General features: G+C 34.0%; 1 protein-coding gene across 1 annotated transcript; it reads right to left on the bottom strand.

Moving 5' to 3' along the window:
• Positions 1 to 2,359: 2,359 nt before the first annotated feature.
• LOC131624235 (rhamnogalacturonan I rhamnosyltransferase 1-like) lies at positions 2,360 to 5,911 on the bottom strand. The gene is made up of 8 exons (XM_058895187.1): positions 5,110 to 5,911; positions 4,742 to 4,809; positions 4,555 to 4,643; positions 4,244 to 4,409; positions 3,862 to 4,151; positions 3,564 to 3,768; positions 3,314 to 3,471; positions 2,360 to 3,072 (listed from the first exon to the last, which is right to left on the bottom strand). Exons 1-8 carry the CDS (start codon positions 5,402 to 5,404, stop codon positions 2,817 to 2,819), a joined length of 1,527 nt encoding a protein of 508 aa, XP_058751170.1. The 5' UTR covers positions 5,405 to 5,911; the 3' UTR covers positions 2,360 to 2,816.
• Between the last annotated feature and the right edge of the window lie 10,364 nt (positions 5,912 to 16,275).

Raw genomic sequence — 16,275 nt, 5'->3', positions numbered from 1 at the left:
TTAGTAAAGCCCATTACTAATTTAATGTTATTTTTATAAAATAATAAGGAGCTGGAGGAAAGGAAAAAGAAACGTGAAAAGCATAACAGAAGAGACGAGAGATTGGGAAGCTGATACGTGAAGAGGAACAAAGAGGAAGAAGACCAATCAAGAATCCTTGGCCAAGGTAAGGGGTGATTACTCTAATTATGTAGTATTATGATTTTGATGATGATAGGATTGAATTAAGGGATTAGAATCTCTATTTGGGATGTTAGGTTTTGTGAAATTCCAACACTGACATGTATGATTCGATGAATTGACTGCAATTGATGATGTAATATTGTTACATGGTGTTGTGGTATGTTGTTTGTGCATTAGAATCATGTATTTGGAGTATTTTGATGTTATTGATGATCAATTTCGTAATGGTATGAGTTGGTATGTGTTTGGGATGTATAAAAGCCTTAAAAATCATGTTTTTCAGCTACTGGGTTCGTGGGAACCGGTTCCCATGTGGGAGGAACCGGGTTCCACTGTGTTAGAACGTTAAAAATAGCATTTTTGGGTCCAAGAACCGGTTCCCATGTGGGACGAACCGGATTCCAGTATAAATTCCAGCAGCACGTTTTGAAGACTACTCTAACTTTAAAAGCTTCTAATTTTCAAACTGTAAGTCCGTTTTAGACGCCGTTTTGGACGTTGTTCCTTAAATTGAATTCTCTACCATATGAAATAAAGAAAACAACAATAACTTGATTTTATTTTGAAAAGTATCGTTTTCCTCAAATGTGGTTATTCTTGTTTTGCATAGTTGACGATATGCAATGATTTGTTGTTTGCATAATTGAATATGTGCAATGATGTGTGTATTTACTCTGATTTTTATTATATTTCTGCGGGGGTTTAGAAGGGTGTTACAGTGCACGAACATCTACCTCGACAATAATTGGTCGATCACCCGGTTTAACATCATCCGATTATACATCATCATTCACTTCATCCGGTTTAACATCACGATTTATTTCGTCTGGTTTAACATACATCCTCACAATAGCTTTGAAAAACATATTCGAGTGCATCATATCTAATACCACCAATAACACAAAACACCTTTTAAACTCAAACTATCAGGAAAATCTCGAGATATATATTTGGCATAAATGAACTGAGTCTGGAGGTGCATATTCAAACTCAACGTTCTTTTTTTCCAGTCCAAAAAACACATAAATGCAAAGTATGGAGAATGAAATGAATGAACTTTATCTGCAATTCTAGCTTCTTTTGTTTTATTTGATGTGATAACATACAATAATGATGTTTTGGTGTTGAAAAGTTGATTGAGAATGAAAGAAGTTTTTCTAAAGGGTTTTGAAATGAAGTTTAGTTTCAGCATGAAGAAGATCATGCAAATTGGTGTTTTATCCAATTTCCCGCTTATCAATTTCTGATATGCATTTGCGAAAAACATCATTGAGTTGTTGATTAAACCATCTCAATGAAAAAAAAACACCATAATTTAGTACATAGAGTATTTCGAAAATGCATCTCCGAAACATATTTGATTCAAAATAGAGTGAATCTCAAAAAAAACCCAGATTGATGTGATTTTAAATGCGTCTGAAAATACATCACCAAACACAAAAATATTTTAAAATTTTCAAAAATGTGAGATGCAAAACAACATTTCCCTAAATTTAAAACATAAGTAGATATGTAAAACAAAAGTACAACAGATATAAAAGCAATATAATCTTAGGTGAATTTTCTGACTAAGACAAAGTTACAATTACACTAGAAAAAGAGAGCAAGGCACGTCAAAATCCTCAATTTATCGTGATATATACAGCCAACTACCAACTTAACTCCTGCGAGATACCACGAGGGATTCATAATTATTCGTTCAAATACCACACAAATCATTATCAAATTGCCGACGTTGTAAAGGAATAAACCAAAAAATAAAAACGGACCAATTTTGGCTGGTTATGTTCTTAATGTCTTGTTCTTTTTTTTTTTTTGGAGGTAGAAATATGTCTTATTCACGAACATATACTACAAAGAAAAGCAACAACTTGAAATTCCCTAAATTATACGATAAGCACTTTAACCGATACAACTTGCTTCTGGCTCCATCTAACGGCATGATGTTAGATAAATAGTCAGACGAGTCACGAGAACAAGAGTTTCCTAGTCAGATTCTTATTGGTTCTTGGCGATTTGATGATTGATGGATGATAAGATAGCATAGCATACATTATTGAGCAATTATTATGAATTAACTAAAAACATAGTTGTAAATGTTAGTTAGAGAAAATAAAATAAAAGTACCCAACTAATTTATAAATCAAGAACAAAAGCTAAGAAACTAGAAATGTGGTTAAAGAGGAAAATATCACGTTATAATATATTTATATATATATATTAGGGAGAGGGAAAAAATAGAGGTATCAAGGACTAAAGCTTCTGCGAACTGCATGTTGCAAGAACTGTGTATATGAATGCCTCTGAGTACAATGCACTGCAGTTTGATCAGCTTTCACCCTGTAATGGCAGGGTAACTTCTATACATTGAATGTGATGGTTTATTTCCATATTTTAGATATAAAACTACCCTGGCTAATTTTCTTGACCTCCTCAAGCTTCTTTTTTTCATGAAAAAATTCTACCCCCAACCCCAGCCCTTCTTCTAACAGTCACTATGGCTGCCCTTGCCCTTTTCCATACTAAATGCTATCAGCTTTGCTAAAACTGTGTAAACTTAATGTCTGTGGTAGAATGCCAAGTGCACAAGTATAGGACACAAGTACTATTCCATTATTTTCCAAACACGCCACTTACGCTGTACTTCTCGATGTATCATCATGTTCTGATGGTTCTAAACATTCCTCTGGATTGGCATAGAAATAATCCTCTTCTTTTGGTCTATCAGGTATTACCAATCTTTTTGTTGCGCCGCCCATGCGATCTGCATGAGATTGCTTCACGGCTGAAGAGAATTCATTCCAGTTCATTGCTCCATTATTGTATTGATCTATCAACTCAACTAAGAGCTTTCTATTCAACAAAATTGTCTTCTTGAACCCAAGATATCTGCAGATGAATTGGAGGGTATAAGTCAATCTCATTTGGAATCAAAAATTACTTGGGAGAAAAGTGTTCTGGATTGGGGTATGCACAAAAACATTTCTCCTAAAGAATAAACAAAAATATAAAGAACAGGTACTATTACCGCCGGTTGAAACAAAATTAAAATTTGAATGCAGTAGAATGGAACAGCAAATCATGTAGAGTAGTAGATAAATAACATTTCTTACTATTAGTCAATTTTTACCTGCGATGACCTTCAACTACTTTGGCCATATTTCCATCATATGTAGGAACAAAGATATCACTCTCTAATGAGACAAGATAATCCAATGCTGCCATTTGGGACGAATGATTTTGGAAGAACTGAAGTTCAGACGGTTCCAACAGTGTTTCCTTTCTGACCTGTTTCAGAAAAGTTCAAACAACAGTAAGAGGAATTCAAACAAGAACAAGAATCACAGTTCAAAGGTTCTCTTGAGCCTTAAGTTAGTTACCAATTTTGGGTAGTTCTTTGCTAGACTGGCCATTCTCCTACTCCCACCGTATATTTCCCCAGCAGCAATGTAGATTTGAATGTTTTGATCAATGTCAAAGGCCCTAAGCGCAAGAGCAGTCTCTTCGGGTGTTAGAGGACATAAACCATCTCTTCTTTTCAAATCAGAGTTAATTATTTTTTCTTTCCACCAAGGATAAGCATATCTGCCAATGTTCAGGAAATTAAAATTTAGCAAAGATTTACATTATATTTCCTTTCAAACTCCAGGAATGAAAGTGATAGAACAGATAACTCACCTCATCCTTGTTAATTCTTCTACCTCTTCACTATTGCAACCTTGAGTACAGCCAGAAAATGCCAACATGTCCATCTCATACCTCAGGTGAAGTACCAGAAATGGGCCGTTCTGTTTCAGAAGATTGATCACCTTTCTGCCTAACTCCTCAATCTGAGGAGTAAATCTAAGAGCACTAAAATTGACCCGGCAACGCAGCTTCTGTATCTCTAAAGATTGCCCATTATTTGCCAACCGAGCATCAGTTCGATTTAAATGGACAACTTTATACTTTTGTATCAATGGCAGAATCTGAGAGAATAACCGCGCCATTTGCTTATGCATTAGTAGAAGACATAATTGAGGGCATGGAACTTATTGGCAAAAGATTGAAAAACACTAACCTGTTTCTTATAGTATGACATGTCAGACCAACTAATCGGTGGCATGGTGTAAAGAAATCCATTTTCCACTTTTTGCTTGAGCCTAGTAGGCAACTCTTTCAATATCCGCACCTCGTCTCTCAAGGATGTAATAAAATGATCCAAATCAAATATATCGTGGAACTCACTGATACAAGAGACATAATCAGTTATTGAAAATAGATCTTAATTGTATTCCCCTGAAGAAGCTGAAATACCTCCACACTCACACTCTGTGCACCACATGGTCATTCAGCTCAAATCAAAATACTCCGAGAAAATGAAAAACTAACCTGGGGTCAGCCCAAAAGGAAGCTTTATCTAACTCAGGGACTATTAGCGTGACATTTAAATATCTTGCAATTGCCACCATATCACATATCTGTACAATTACATCACATCACATAATCAAAACTAAAGTTCCCCAACACTACTAACTATCAAAATGTAACACACCAAACACATGTTTCAACCACTTACCGCGGCTCTCATTTGGTTCAATCCTCCATTGCACGACACCATCAAGTAACCATTGTTTTTATAAACCCCTGCAAAAAAAAACCACACAAAATTATCACCCTCTACAACAATCGGGAAGTACTCCAATATATTCAAAACACAATTCATCAAAACATGAAGAAAAAAAATAAAAAAAGCATAATGCAAAAATTTATCCTAATTTTATAAATACTCGAAAACATTGGTTACATCAAAACATTTAACAAATTAGTCATAACTGATCAAACTTGTCATGGGTTCCAGAGGACTAATTTGCAATTAAATAAACAGAACTTCATGTAATATATTCCTGAACAAGAAATACGAAATTGAGATGATGAGTAACTAACTCTTGGGAGGAAGAACCCTTGGCTGAGTAGAAGGAAACTCGACTATTGCAGATTCTTGTGTAAAACACGAAGGCCAACCTTTCAAAACTCTAGGACCCCACATATCACCAAATGCAGTTAACTGAACAATGCAAATCCACAATATCACCGACGTGGTAGCGCGTATCATCCACAAGTTCATCCTGGAAGACCTCACCGTCACCGTATTCTTCAACTTCTCAACCTTTTTCTTACTCATCATCATCAACCCTTCCCAGCTCTTTTCTTCTCTTCCCCACAACAACGGCTCCTTCATAACCCTCCCTTCTATCAATGTACACAATACCAAACCCTAAAATCTCGGATTAACTCTAACAATTGATCCAAAATCGATGCCAGCCAGATTCAAACCAAGCACAAGTTCAAGAGCAAAGGAGTACACCTCCAATTCTAAAGCGCATTACCACACTGTCCACCGCTCAATACAAATCGGAACGTGAAACGGCGAGATCTCAGAATTGAGAACGGAGGCGGAGAAATCGCCGGCGACTGATCTGAAACAATCGCCGCCGGCGAGAATGGAGCGCGAGAACACAATTATTATATGAACCAAAAAAAGAGAGAGAGAATAATAGAACGCGTCACGATAGAGAGAGAGAAATGAAAAAACAAAATGAAGGTTTGTATTAACGGTTGGTGACACACGCTAACCGGCTCGGCTGAAGAAGAAAGAGAAGAGAAGCACGAGCCGTACGGTGGTGCGTCACGAAAACCGAACCGGTTTAGTGAAAGAAAGGGAAGGGTGGGTTACGGGTCTTTATTGGTCGAAGCTGGATCATTAAACCAAAACAGCCAATTAAATAAACGGGTCCCACCAACGTGTCCTCCATCAAAACAAAGTCATATACGTGGCGAATTTTGATTGTGGGAATTGTGAAAGTACTCTGTCGCATTCGGCGTATTTCGTTCTCCCGCGCCGACAATATATCGCGAGATTTCATTTCATTCTTTCTTATTTCTTACGCTAAACTATAATAGATGGTAATTAAACTGTGATTAGTAGTTTTAAGGAAATGAAACAAATCTATGTCTAAGTTTTAACTCATTGTATTTCATAGTTACTTTTTTAGTTTTTCTAGTGGTGGGTTGTTGCACTAATTTAGAAGGTTAGCATCTAACTAATCCAGAAATTATAACTAAATTGGATGTTATAACGGTATATTAGTTGAAGAACATTATTCTTTTCATGTTTAACCGGTTACTAATAAATGATAATATTCCAATTTAATGGATCTTTCATGTTTAACCTGTTGTTAATAAATGATAATATTCCAATTTAATCGATCATCTGTTAGTTAATTTGTCTTTATACAATATTACTCGACAAGCTAGTTACTATATTTTATATTTCTTATTAGGACAAAAATATTATTTAATTTTAGAAACTAATCATTTTTAAATTTAATTTCAATTAAAATTGTTAATGTATGTATTTATCAATAGTTTGTTATTGGCTGATTTTTAATATATAAGTTTAACATATAAAATTGTTTTGCACAATCGACAAAACTTACAAGGTCCAATAACAAGTGATGAAGAGATAGTCATACTGAACAGCTGAACCTTTATCAATGTAAAGAACATGCGATCACGTTGTACTTGTATATTAGTAAGGGGCTAATGAGAGACAACATGAGAGGTAAGGGGTGCATCGCCTCGTGGTCATATAAATTGGGTAACAAGCGTCGAATCCCAGCATCAATATTTTTCCATTTTTTCAATAAAAATAAGCGTGTGACCCTTAACATATTTTGTTATTTAAAAATTGAAAGTATAACAACCACGGTTGTTTCATTAAATCGTGTTTATGTGCTTCATATTTCACTACGATTGTTTCTTGTAACCGTTGTGAAATCTTTTTCACTTAATAAAAACATAACAGACAATTTATTTCGTTCATAACACACAAGGGTGCCCTAGTGAACGAGACGATGACGATAGCGAAATATTTATCCACTTTGACTTATGGTACGTTACCATTATGTGTTTGTTGTCTATTTCTTATTCTCTCTCGTTGTGGTAATGGTGCTTCTTTCTGAAAGCTTTTCGCTAGGGTTTCTTTTCTAACATAATGACATAATGACATTGTGATGCATATTGGGTTGTTCTTCGCTATGTTCATTTTTTATTCAAATTTTGTGACAATAACTTTGTATAGTTACAAACTCATTATTAGGTTGTTTTAGGTTTTGGTGTTGTTAAAGGAAGTAAATGGAAACAGACTCTAAGTGAAGGAAATTCTTTTATTTAATAAGAAGACACCAAGAGACAAGACATGTCAAGAGAACAAGATCGTATTATTTTTTGTACATCACTATTCTCTCTCTCCGACGCTTATGAATGTTTAGGGTTACCGCATCTATTTATGTTCTTATGAATCTATATTGTTTATGTTTTAGATTTTATGTATAAAGCATTAATGTGTCATTCACATTTCCTTTATTTTCGTTTTGCTGTAATTGTATTTTAGTTTTATTGAAATTTAGTAGCATATAACCATAAGATGAAAGTTGATAGATTAGTGTGTATTAGAAAGGGATCCGGATTCTCTAACGTTAGCGCGGCAATGTTAGAGTAACTTTTGCTTATTTTTGACCGTACGATGAATTAAATAGATTTGATGATGCCACGTGACAAACTTGTTTTTACATTAGAAAAAATTAAAGCTGACAAAGGAAAAAAAAACCACCATCTTAAAATTATCTAAGCCTTTTGTTGTCCGACCGTTGCCACCTTGTCGTCTCCGGCAACCACTGCTTTTCTACTCTGGCCCTCGTTTTCTTATTCTCGTCGTCAACTGTTGTTTGTCTACTCTTGCAACCCCTACCTTTTTACTCTGTTATTTGTCTCCTTTATATTTCAAGTCAATTTTAAACTGTAAAAATTAGGTATATTGATATTATGGATTTATATGGATGTATATGGATGTATATGAATGTATATTGATTTATAGTTTTGAGAGTAAGGTAGGATATATTTCACTTAATAAAATCTCTAATGCAGAACCACATACTAGCAAGCGGAACAATTCAGATATTGCTTTGTAGTAAGCACATATCAGATCCATTACAAGCTGCAGGAGGGGCAATGTCCTTTTTCTTCATGGCTTTCTTTGTCTTTGTCTTCATCTCCCTTCTCACACTACTCTAGTAAAAATTGCATGATAAGATACATACTTAGCAAAAAAAATTAAGCATGTGAACAATCTAAGCTTGTTTTGTGTCAATTCCATACCCTAATTCCTAATTCCTAATACACTAAAAAATTATGAAACTTGATCAAGAAAAACTCTACTTTTAAAATATATATATATATATATATATATATATATATATATATATATATATATATATATATATATATATATATATATATATATATATATATATATAATCAAGAACAACCAAAAGAACATAACATGTATCTATCCCAAATCAAAATTTGAAGGAAAGGCATAACACAAACAAAAGGACAACATAAACTACACATTTCTATGTATAAATTTCATCCTTTATTCCTTCATATTAACAAAGAATAATAACTGGATGATTATTTATAAACATCTCAATGTTCATATTCTTCTTTCTTTAATGAATCAAAAGAAGAAGAAAAATTGCAGTTTAATAAACCAGTTCTCGCAAATGGAATTGACACAAAAAAATGAAAAATGGAAAAACTATATATTGAGAACTGGGGCAAGGGAACATGCAATGTGTATTTGATTAAGTGTACTGTCAAAATTATGGGGAAATGATTGTCAAATTCACACATGAATTTCCACTCATACTTCATTGACTTCTGTCATCGCAGACTATTTGGATGTTGCTGCTTGTTGTCATCGCCGACATTACGGTTTTAATTATCACCAAACATCTCAGTTGAAAATAAAAGGATGTACACTATGCAAATTTGATTCAAAAGAAAGTATGGAATTACATCTGAAACAGAAAAATGAAAGTTTAATGAAGCAGGTTATTATTTTGTGAATTTTCAACACCTGTTAAATGAAATGAATTGTTTAGATATGTAATATAATGAAGCAGATTATGCTGCCAATACTTGTTAATTGTTAACTGAAATGAATTCTCTATACTTATGCATTTTTATGCCATGTTGATCGAGTATTATTAGGTTGTTAAAAGTTTCAACAATTTTTTAACAATTAGCTTGAATCAAGTGAATTGTTATGATGTTGCTATCTTGCACTATTTTAGCCTTGACAACCAAGTTTCATTTGGCAAACCAAACCAGTAGCTCATGTTGTAAAATTATCTTTTATAAATATACAACACCATTTTTTATTAAGAAAGTAACAACTTGTATTACATAGAAAATATTTGAGCTTTATACAAGTCACTTTCATTTTATACAATCAATCATTGTAATAACACTTACATTACATAGAATATGCACTCATTGAGCTTCTTTTTCCCGAATCACTTTACAATTGAACTATATTTCACTCTACATTATATTCTAAAACAACTTTTTGTCTTTCTAAAAATAAACCAATGAGATGACTCCAGTTTTGGGTAATGATCTTGTTGTTTCCGTGCATCTTTGTCTTTATGTTGCCAATAGCTCTGTGGTTTTCCCTTGTTAACAAAGAAGCATGGCGATTTCAAACACCAAAAACTCAATTGCAACTTTACCACAATAATGTCTTCTTCATTATAACTACTTCTGCAAAGGAAAAAGCATAAACAATTCTATCAGAACATTAAGCTTCATTGTACCAACAAAATTTGAAACAAAGTAGATCAAATTTTAGTAGCAACAAAAAAGTTCTAAGAGAAAAATTACACCAAAATTTCCACTTATCAGTTAAATTTTGACCATAATGATAAGCTTCCAATTAAAATATTTGCAGTATTAATATGGAAGGATGGACAATTATGAGTTTAAAATAGAGGAGAATTTTAATTTTCAAGAAAAAATTGAGGCAAAACCTAATTTACAATCGAGTTAACTAATAACAAAACAAGAACAATTTGATTTAGTAGACAGTTCAACATTTTTCTGTTTGAAGTATCACAGGTTTTACAAATCTACAACAAGAATCAATGTCTGAAGATAATTGAGATTGTAACGCTGGTAACGACGGCAAGCAGCAACATTCAAATAGCATGTGAAGGTGGGGATAGCAAAGAAATGATGGTTAGAGACAGAAAAGGATGGACGATCGGAGGTGGTAAGGTGAGTGTAAAAACAAGTTGAAGATTCGTGAGTTTTTGTTTTGCGCTATTTCTCATATCGGGTATTTTTTAATTTTATTTTTGTAAAAAACAAAGACAAGTGGAAACATCCTAACAATTTGAGAGATCGTACGGTGGAAAATAACTGAAAGTTACTCTAACGTTGCCGCGCAAACGTTAGAGAATCTGTATCCATTAAAAAGGAGTTCTTGAATTCTTTGAAATCTTAAGCTGACAAATAAGAAACCATAGAGTAAAACTTTCATTAAATAAACTTACAAAAAGGTAATTTTTTTATTAATCATATATACATACTTTGGCTGAGAGAAAGTTTGACCAAGTATAATTTGCTTCATCATCATCAGAATCGATGATGAGTGGTGTAATACGGTGGGAGAACTGACTTTTTGAAATGTGCGGATAGCAAGAGTCGCCACCGACTTTTATTTTATCCAATATATAGAAAGGCTAAAAGAACAGAAAAAAACCTTTTTGAAAGAGATTGAGTTCGGGGGGTAAGTTATACAAAGGGAAGATGTAAGCACCCTTTGTATCCATGGTTATCCATGGGCTCTTAATTGCTTAGCTCACTTTTGTTTTCAAAATGTTTGAAGTGTAGTGTGTGAATAGTAAAAATAATTTGAAGAAGAACTTTAGCTTGTAAATAAGCGTAGCCTTTTTGAATTTGATTTTGAAAATGAGTGGGAAAAGGATTTTGAAATTCGAATTTGAATTTGAATAGAGCAAGCAATCAGGAGCACCTACCCTAAGTTAGAAAAATTGTTCTTTTAGACTTTAATGGGAAAGGGCTATCCATACCATAAAGAGGGCAGGTAGTCCTTTCATTAGATTTAAAAAGGGTCATCGAAATTATCGTTCGCCATAAGACTGTCCCTACCATATAGAGGGTAGGTAGTCTTTAGGGAAGGATATTATAGTCATTTAGGCAACAGGCGAGGATGCCTTAGCAATGGGACAATCATCTTTTATAAGGTAACATCGAGGGACAAAATTGATGATGATAATGAACTGGGGGAAACATTTGTTTTGCTTAGGTATCCTCGGAATCGAGGGACTTGACTATTCAGAATCGTAATTAAAGGCAACGGATAATAAGGCAACAGGCGTCATAAGAAGGGTTACCGTAAAGGTGTGTGTGTGGCACAATCACGTGGTTAAATTCAGATATTTTATCTTGTAATTAGTGATTCTAATTTAATTCAAAGGTTGCACTCCCTAATTACTAACCACGCAATAAATAATCGTGCAGAAATTAAAATGCGGAAAATAAAACCTACGCTATTATAGTTTTATGGGTGGGGGATTTTACAATAAACACCTGTGGGGTTTGCGGAAAATAAAGACGGAAATTAAAGAAAATATAATTAATTCAACAATATTTAAATAGCTTGAATCGTCGTAGAATCTTTGATAATCCAGAAAATCAAGAATGAAAATAGGATTAGTGTATGAAGGATCTATTTATCATATTCTCGATTAATCAATTAAATCCTAATTGATTTAAAATTATGTGCAAAAAATTAACTTTGACATTTTAAATTAATTATTTAATTGATAAAAAACACATGCAAAACAATTAATTTTTAAATGTTAAAAACAATTTTCGATTAAAAAACGAGTTTTCGATTAAAAATTAAAAATTAAAATAAAACATTACTCAGCTAATATAAAATTTTTTTAGAAAAAGACAATTAACCAATAGTTAGTAAAGGAAATAGTTTTTTTAGAAAAAAAAGAAATTAAATAATTGCATATAAAAAACAATTAGAAAAAACTTAGCTTCGGATCCTGTGGGGTGGAGTCCTTGATGGTGCACCGTGGGTCATCATCTCTGGCCCTTCTGATCTGGTCGTATAGAGATCCACTAGCAGTAATTTGAAGGTCCACCGCAAATCCTCCTAGAACTGGCGCACTTGATCTGCGAGCAAGAAAATTAAAAAAAAAACTATTGTACAATGCCTGGGTTCAAACCCAGGTCTTTGGAGTTAGCACCTTCCTCTCTCAACCAACTGTGTCAAACATTTTATTTGTTAGAATAATTCTTGGAAAATATTAAGTATAGAAAATGCAATTGAGTTGAATATTCAAACGTGGGCCTGCCTTGTGTCACGCACGCACCAATGGAAAGGAGAGAGAGAGAGAGATTGCTTTTATTGACTGGCCAATGAGGCGCGTTTCTCAAGCCACGCATGCAGTCAAAGGGGTCAGAGTTACTACTCATCGTCCCTAACCTTGGTACCTGCGGAATTCCCTATGGAATCTGCTGCAGGATTTGTTGCGGATTTTCTCATGGGAAATTTTGCATCTTCGAAACCTGCTACAAACGGTTCAAACAAAAACACATACGACCCAGATCCACTGATTCACATGCTGGGAATCCAATGATCACCTTTTTTTTAACTGAAAAGGCTCGTACGTATGAGAACGAAATCTCACCTCTTTCATGCCCTAAGAATGGTGTCACGTGATTATGGTCTCAAAACTCACGAACGATGATCCTGACTAGTTCCAAACACGCTTACAAACTCACAGGTATGGTTAGTTGGCATTGAAATCGATTAAATCATAAAATACGAAAGAGTTCAAAATATGCATGAATGTAGTGATTATGGCATATGATTTTTACACGTAATCAAAGCATAAAAACTACCTGGTCTTGTCTTACAACCTTGCCAAAGATGAATGAGATGTTTACTGGTTCTTGAATTGGTTTGGAACGAAGAATCCCTGTGTGCCCTAGTTTTTGTTGTTTTTTATAACCTTGAAACCCTTGTGCCTCTACCAATTTTTTCTCCCCTTTAGGTCTGCCAAGTTTGTATATATATATAGGAGAATGATTAGGGTTCAGAAATTGAATCAAATATTGGTGAATTAAAGAGATTGGAACTTGATTGATTCTTGAATGCAATCTTTCTAAATTTGCTCCAATTTCAATCCAATTGAATCCAATATTGTTTGCACAATTTTAAGTGAAAAATATGATGTTTATTTGATTGGTTATGTGTCATACCCTAAAATTTGCCCATACTATTTCTCTTGTTCAAATTCAAATCAAGGTACAAAGCTCCAATACACCCTCTCCTAAACAAGGCTCAGAGAATTAGGGTTTGTGTTGTTCTGAAGAAAATCAATGAATCAACAGCTCCAATGCCTCTCATATGGTTTATGATGTTTCAAACTACCTCCATGACAAAATTCAGGGCTCAATTCAAAGAGTTGACCACTCAATTGCTCAGAAAGTCAACAGTCGACTAGTTTGACCTAAAAGTCAACTGTGGTCAAAGTACAGTCAAAACTCCTGATTTTTTGTCAACAACCTTATATTGAAGTATCATTCACCATTTGATCGAGAATTGATCATGGTTAATCAAGGAAAGATCAGAAATCAACAATTCCAAAAGTTTCTAAATTAGGGTTTTCATGGGAGAAAGTCAACTGAACTTTGACCAGCCATAACTCCCACATGGAACATCAGAAATTTCCCATCCAAAGCTTAATTTGAAGGAAATTGAATTCTCTACAAATTTTTGTCTCACAAGCTAAGGCTAAAAATGCTTCATTTGAGAGATATGGGCCAAAACATTATAGGTCCTTTTCAAAAGTCAACCGGAAGTCATTTTTTCAAAAGAACACATAAGGAGCATGGAAAATTATTTTGATATGAGACCAAAGACATTGGTTATAGGACTCTTTAAGGTTTCTAAAAAGTCCTAGAACACTTCCATACCTCAAAAATTGAGAGAGATAGGTCTTGTCAAAGTTGGACTATTTTAAAAGGAAAATGTGAAGCAAATAAGGGTCAAATTGGATTTTCTTGCAATTGGGACCAATTTTTCTTGATCCAATCTTGTTCCAAAAGTTATAAATGGGGTCCATATCCAATGCCACGAAATATTGTTGATTATTTGATTTTATATGGATTTTTATTCATTAAAAAATTGATTTAATCAAATGTTTTGAAGGAAAATGCCAAAGATTTGTTTTGGATTTGATTTCAATCAATCCCAATCATTAAAACACTACCAAAATACACTCAAATTTGTGTAAGAAAGATTGGATTGAGAAAGATCAAGTTTGGCCTATTTTAGAAACTTTTAAAACTTATTTTCAATCAAAATTCAATCAATGATTCAAGGAGATTTTGTTGAGTTTTTATTGACCTAATACATCTCCTATAAGTACCTAATGCACACAGATCATAAGGGGAGAATGGACAAGGATTGGCAGCTGGGAGAATTCGCAAAAAGCTCACAAAATCTCAAGAAAAAAATCAATGTCGTTCTGAGAGTTTAGTGTCAATTCAGAGACCTTTGACGGTTCATACACATTCCAGGATCACTCTTGATCGTTTCTCAATCGCTATCGGAGTCTGAAGCGTTCATAACCGGAGCACTCAACTCACGGTTTGTCTTACAATTTTTTTGGTTCGAATTCAATGATTCATAGTGCATAAGCATGTTTCGATTGTATGTATGCGTTCCTGGTGATATGCTAAATGTTTCTGAATGTTTAATTTGATTGATGCGTGTCCATGTTGATACATGCCATAGTTAGGGTTAGAGGTATCAGATTGGGGTTTTTAGATCGGGGACGAATTGGTCTTGATTGCAGGTACCTTCGTGTTCGTGAAGGCAAGACGAATCTGTCCATGGTTTCATATTTTGTTTTTGCTGCGCGTATGGGTTTTTATGATATGCAGGACCTATGGCAATGGAGGTTCTGAACCGTAGGTAAAAAACCCCTAACACGACGGCCAGCGGTTAGGGGTGAAGACGTGTCTTCACGGGGTTGGCCAGTTCAAAACTCCCGCGCGCGTTTCCCAGGTGATTGCGCAATGTTTTTATATGAATTACTCGGATTATCTGTCTGACACAAAGCGCACGTGGTTGAGTTGGCAAAGGCTGGAAGTGAGCTATGAGGGCGTGGGTTCGATCCTGCGTCCCCTCAATTATTTTTGTGAAGCATTAATCTTCCTTATCCGGTGCGCAACAACTATGGAACTTCATGATGCAACCCCAGATCCACACCCTTGGTTGATCATCCATGCTAATCCAACGTTCGTGAGGCTACATGATCACCATGAACCCTCACAGCCTTACCACACTGAATCGCTAGCTAAGTTTTCTATTTATTTTTATTATTTTTTTATTTTCAACTATAATTCTATTCAAATTTATTTTCTTCATAAAATTTCTTTTGGTTTCTCTTTTTCTTTTTCTTTTCATAAAAAATCATAATTACTTATTTTTAATAATTCATTCTTTTATAATTAAATAATTGATTTAACCTAATTGTTAATAATAATTTTGATTTAAATAATTAAATGATTAATTTAATTTAGTTTGTTTAATTGTTTTAATTAAGTTAATATTTTATCAATTGATTAAACTACATAATTAGGGTTAGGCTATTTAATCGAAAACCTATTTTTGCCGATTTAATTAATTGGGTTGGAAACAAATAATTAATTAATTTGTTTCCTTTATTTATTTTATTAACCATGGTTAACTTGTGTCCTAATCAGGGTTTACGAGAATTAACCCTACACTGAAAATATTTTGTTTCTGTGCCTTTCTTTCAGGGTTGACTTTTCAGAGGCCTTCCGATTACGCGCCACGTCGAGCCAAAAGCTTAGTCCTATTTCGTATTTATTTTAAATAATCATTCTATTTTATTTTATTTATCAAATTAGGGTTAAATTTAATTGCCATTGAATTAGCCATACACTCACTGCTTCCTATTATTTCTTCCATCAATTCTCAGATGGTCAGAGTCAATGCTCAAGGCAACCTCCGACTATCAACCTTCATCAATCGAAGCTAAGTTTCTTTTACCCTATTTCTTTTATTGTTATTTTTATTGATTAGGGTTAATTTTATTGGTCATTGAATTGATAATGCACTCACCCTAC

Source organism: Vicia villosa, unplaced genomic scaffold (genome assembly GCF_029867415.1).
Source record: "Vicia villosa cultivar HV-30 ecotype Madison, WI unplaced genomic scaffold, Vvil1.0 ctg.000109F_1_1, whole genome shotgun sequence".
NCBI lineage: Eukaryota > Viridiplantae > Streptophyta > Magnoliopsida > Fabales > Fabaceae > Vicia > Vicia villosa.
This window is presented reverse-complemented; position numbering and strand designations above follow the sequence as displayed.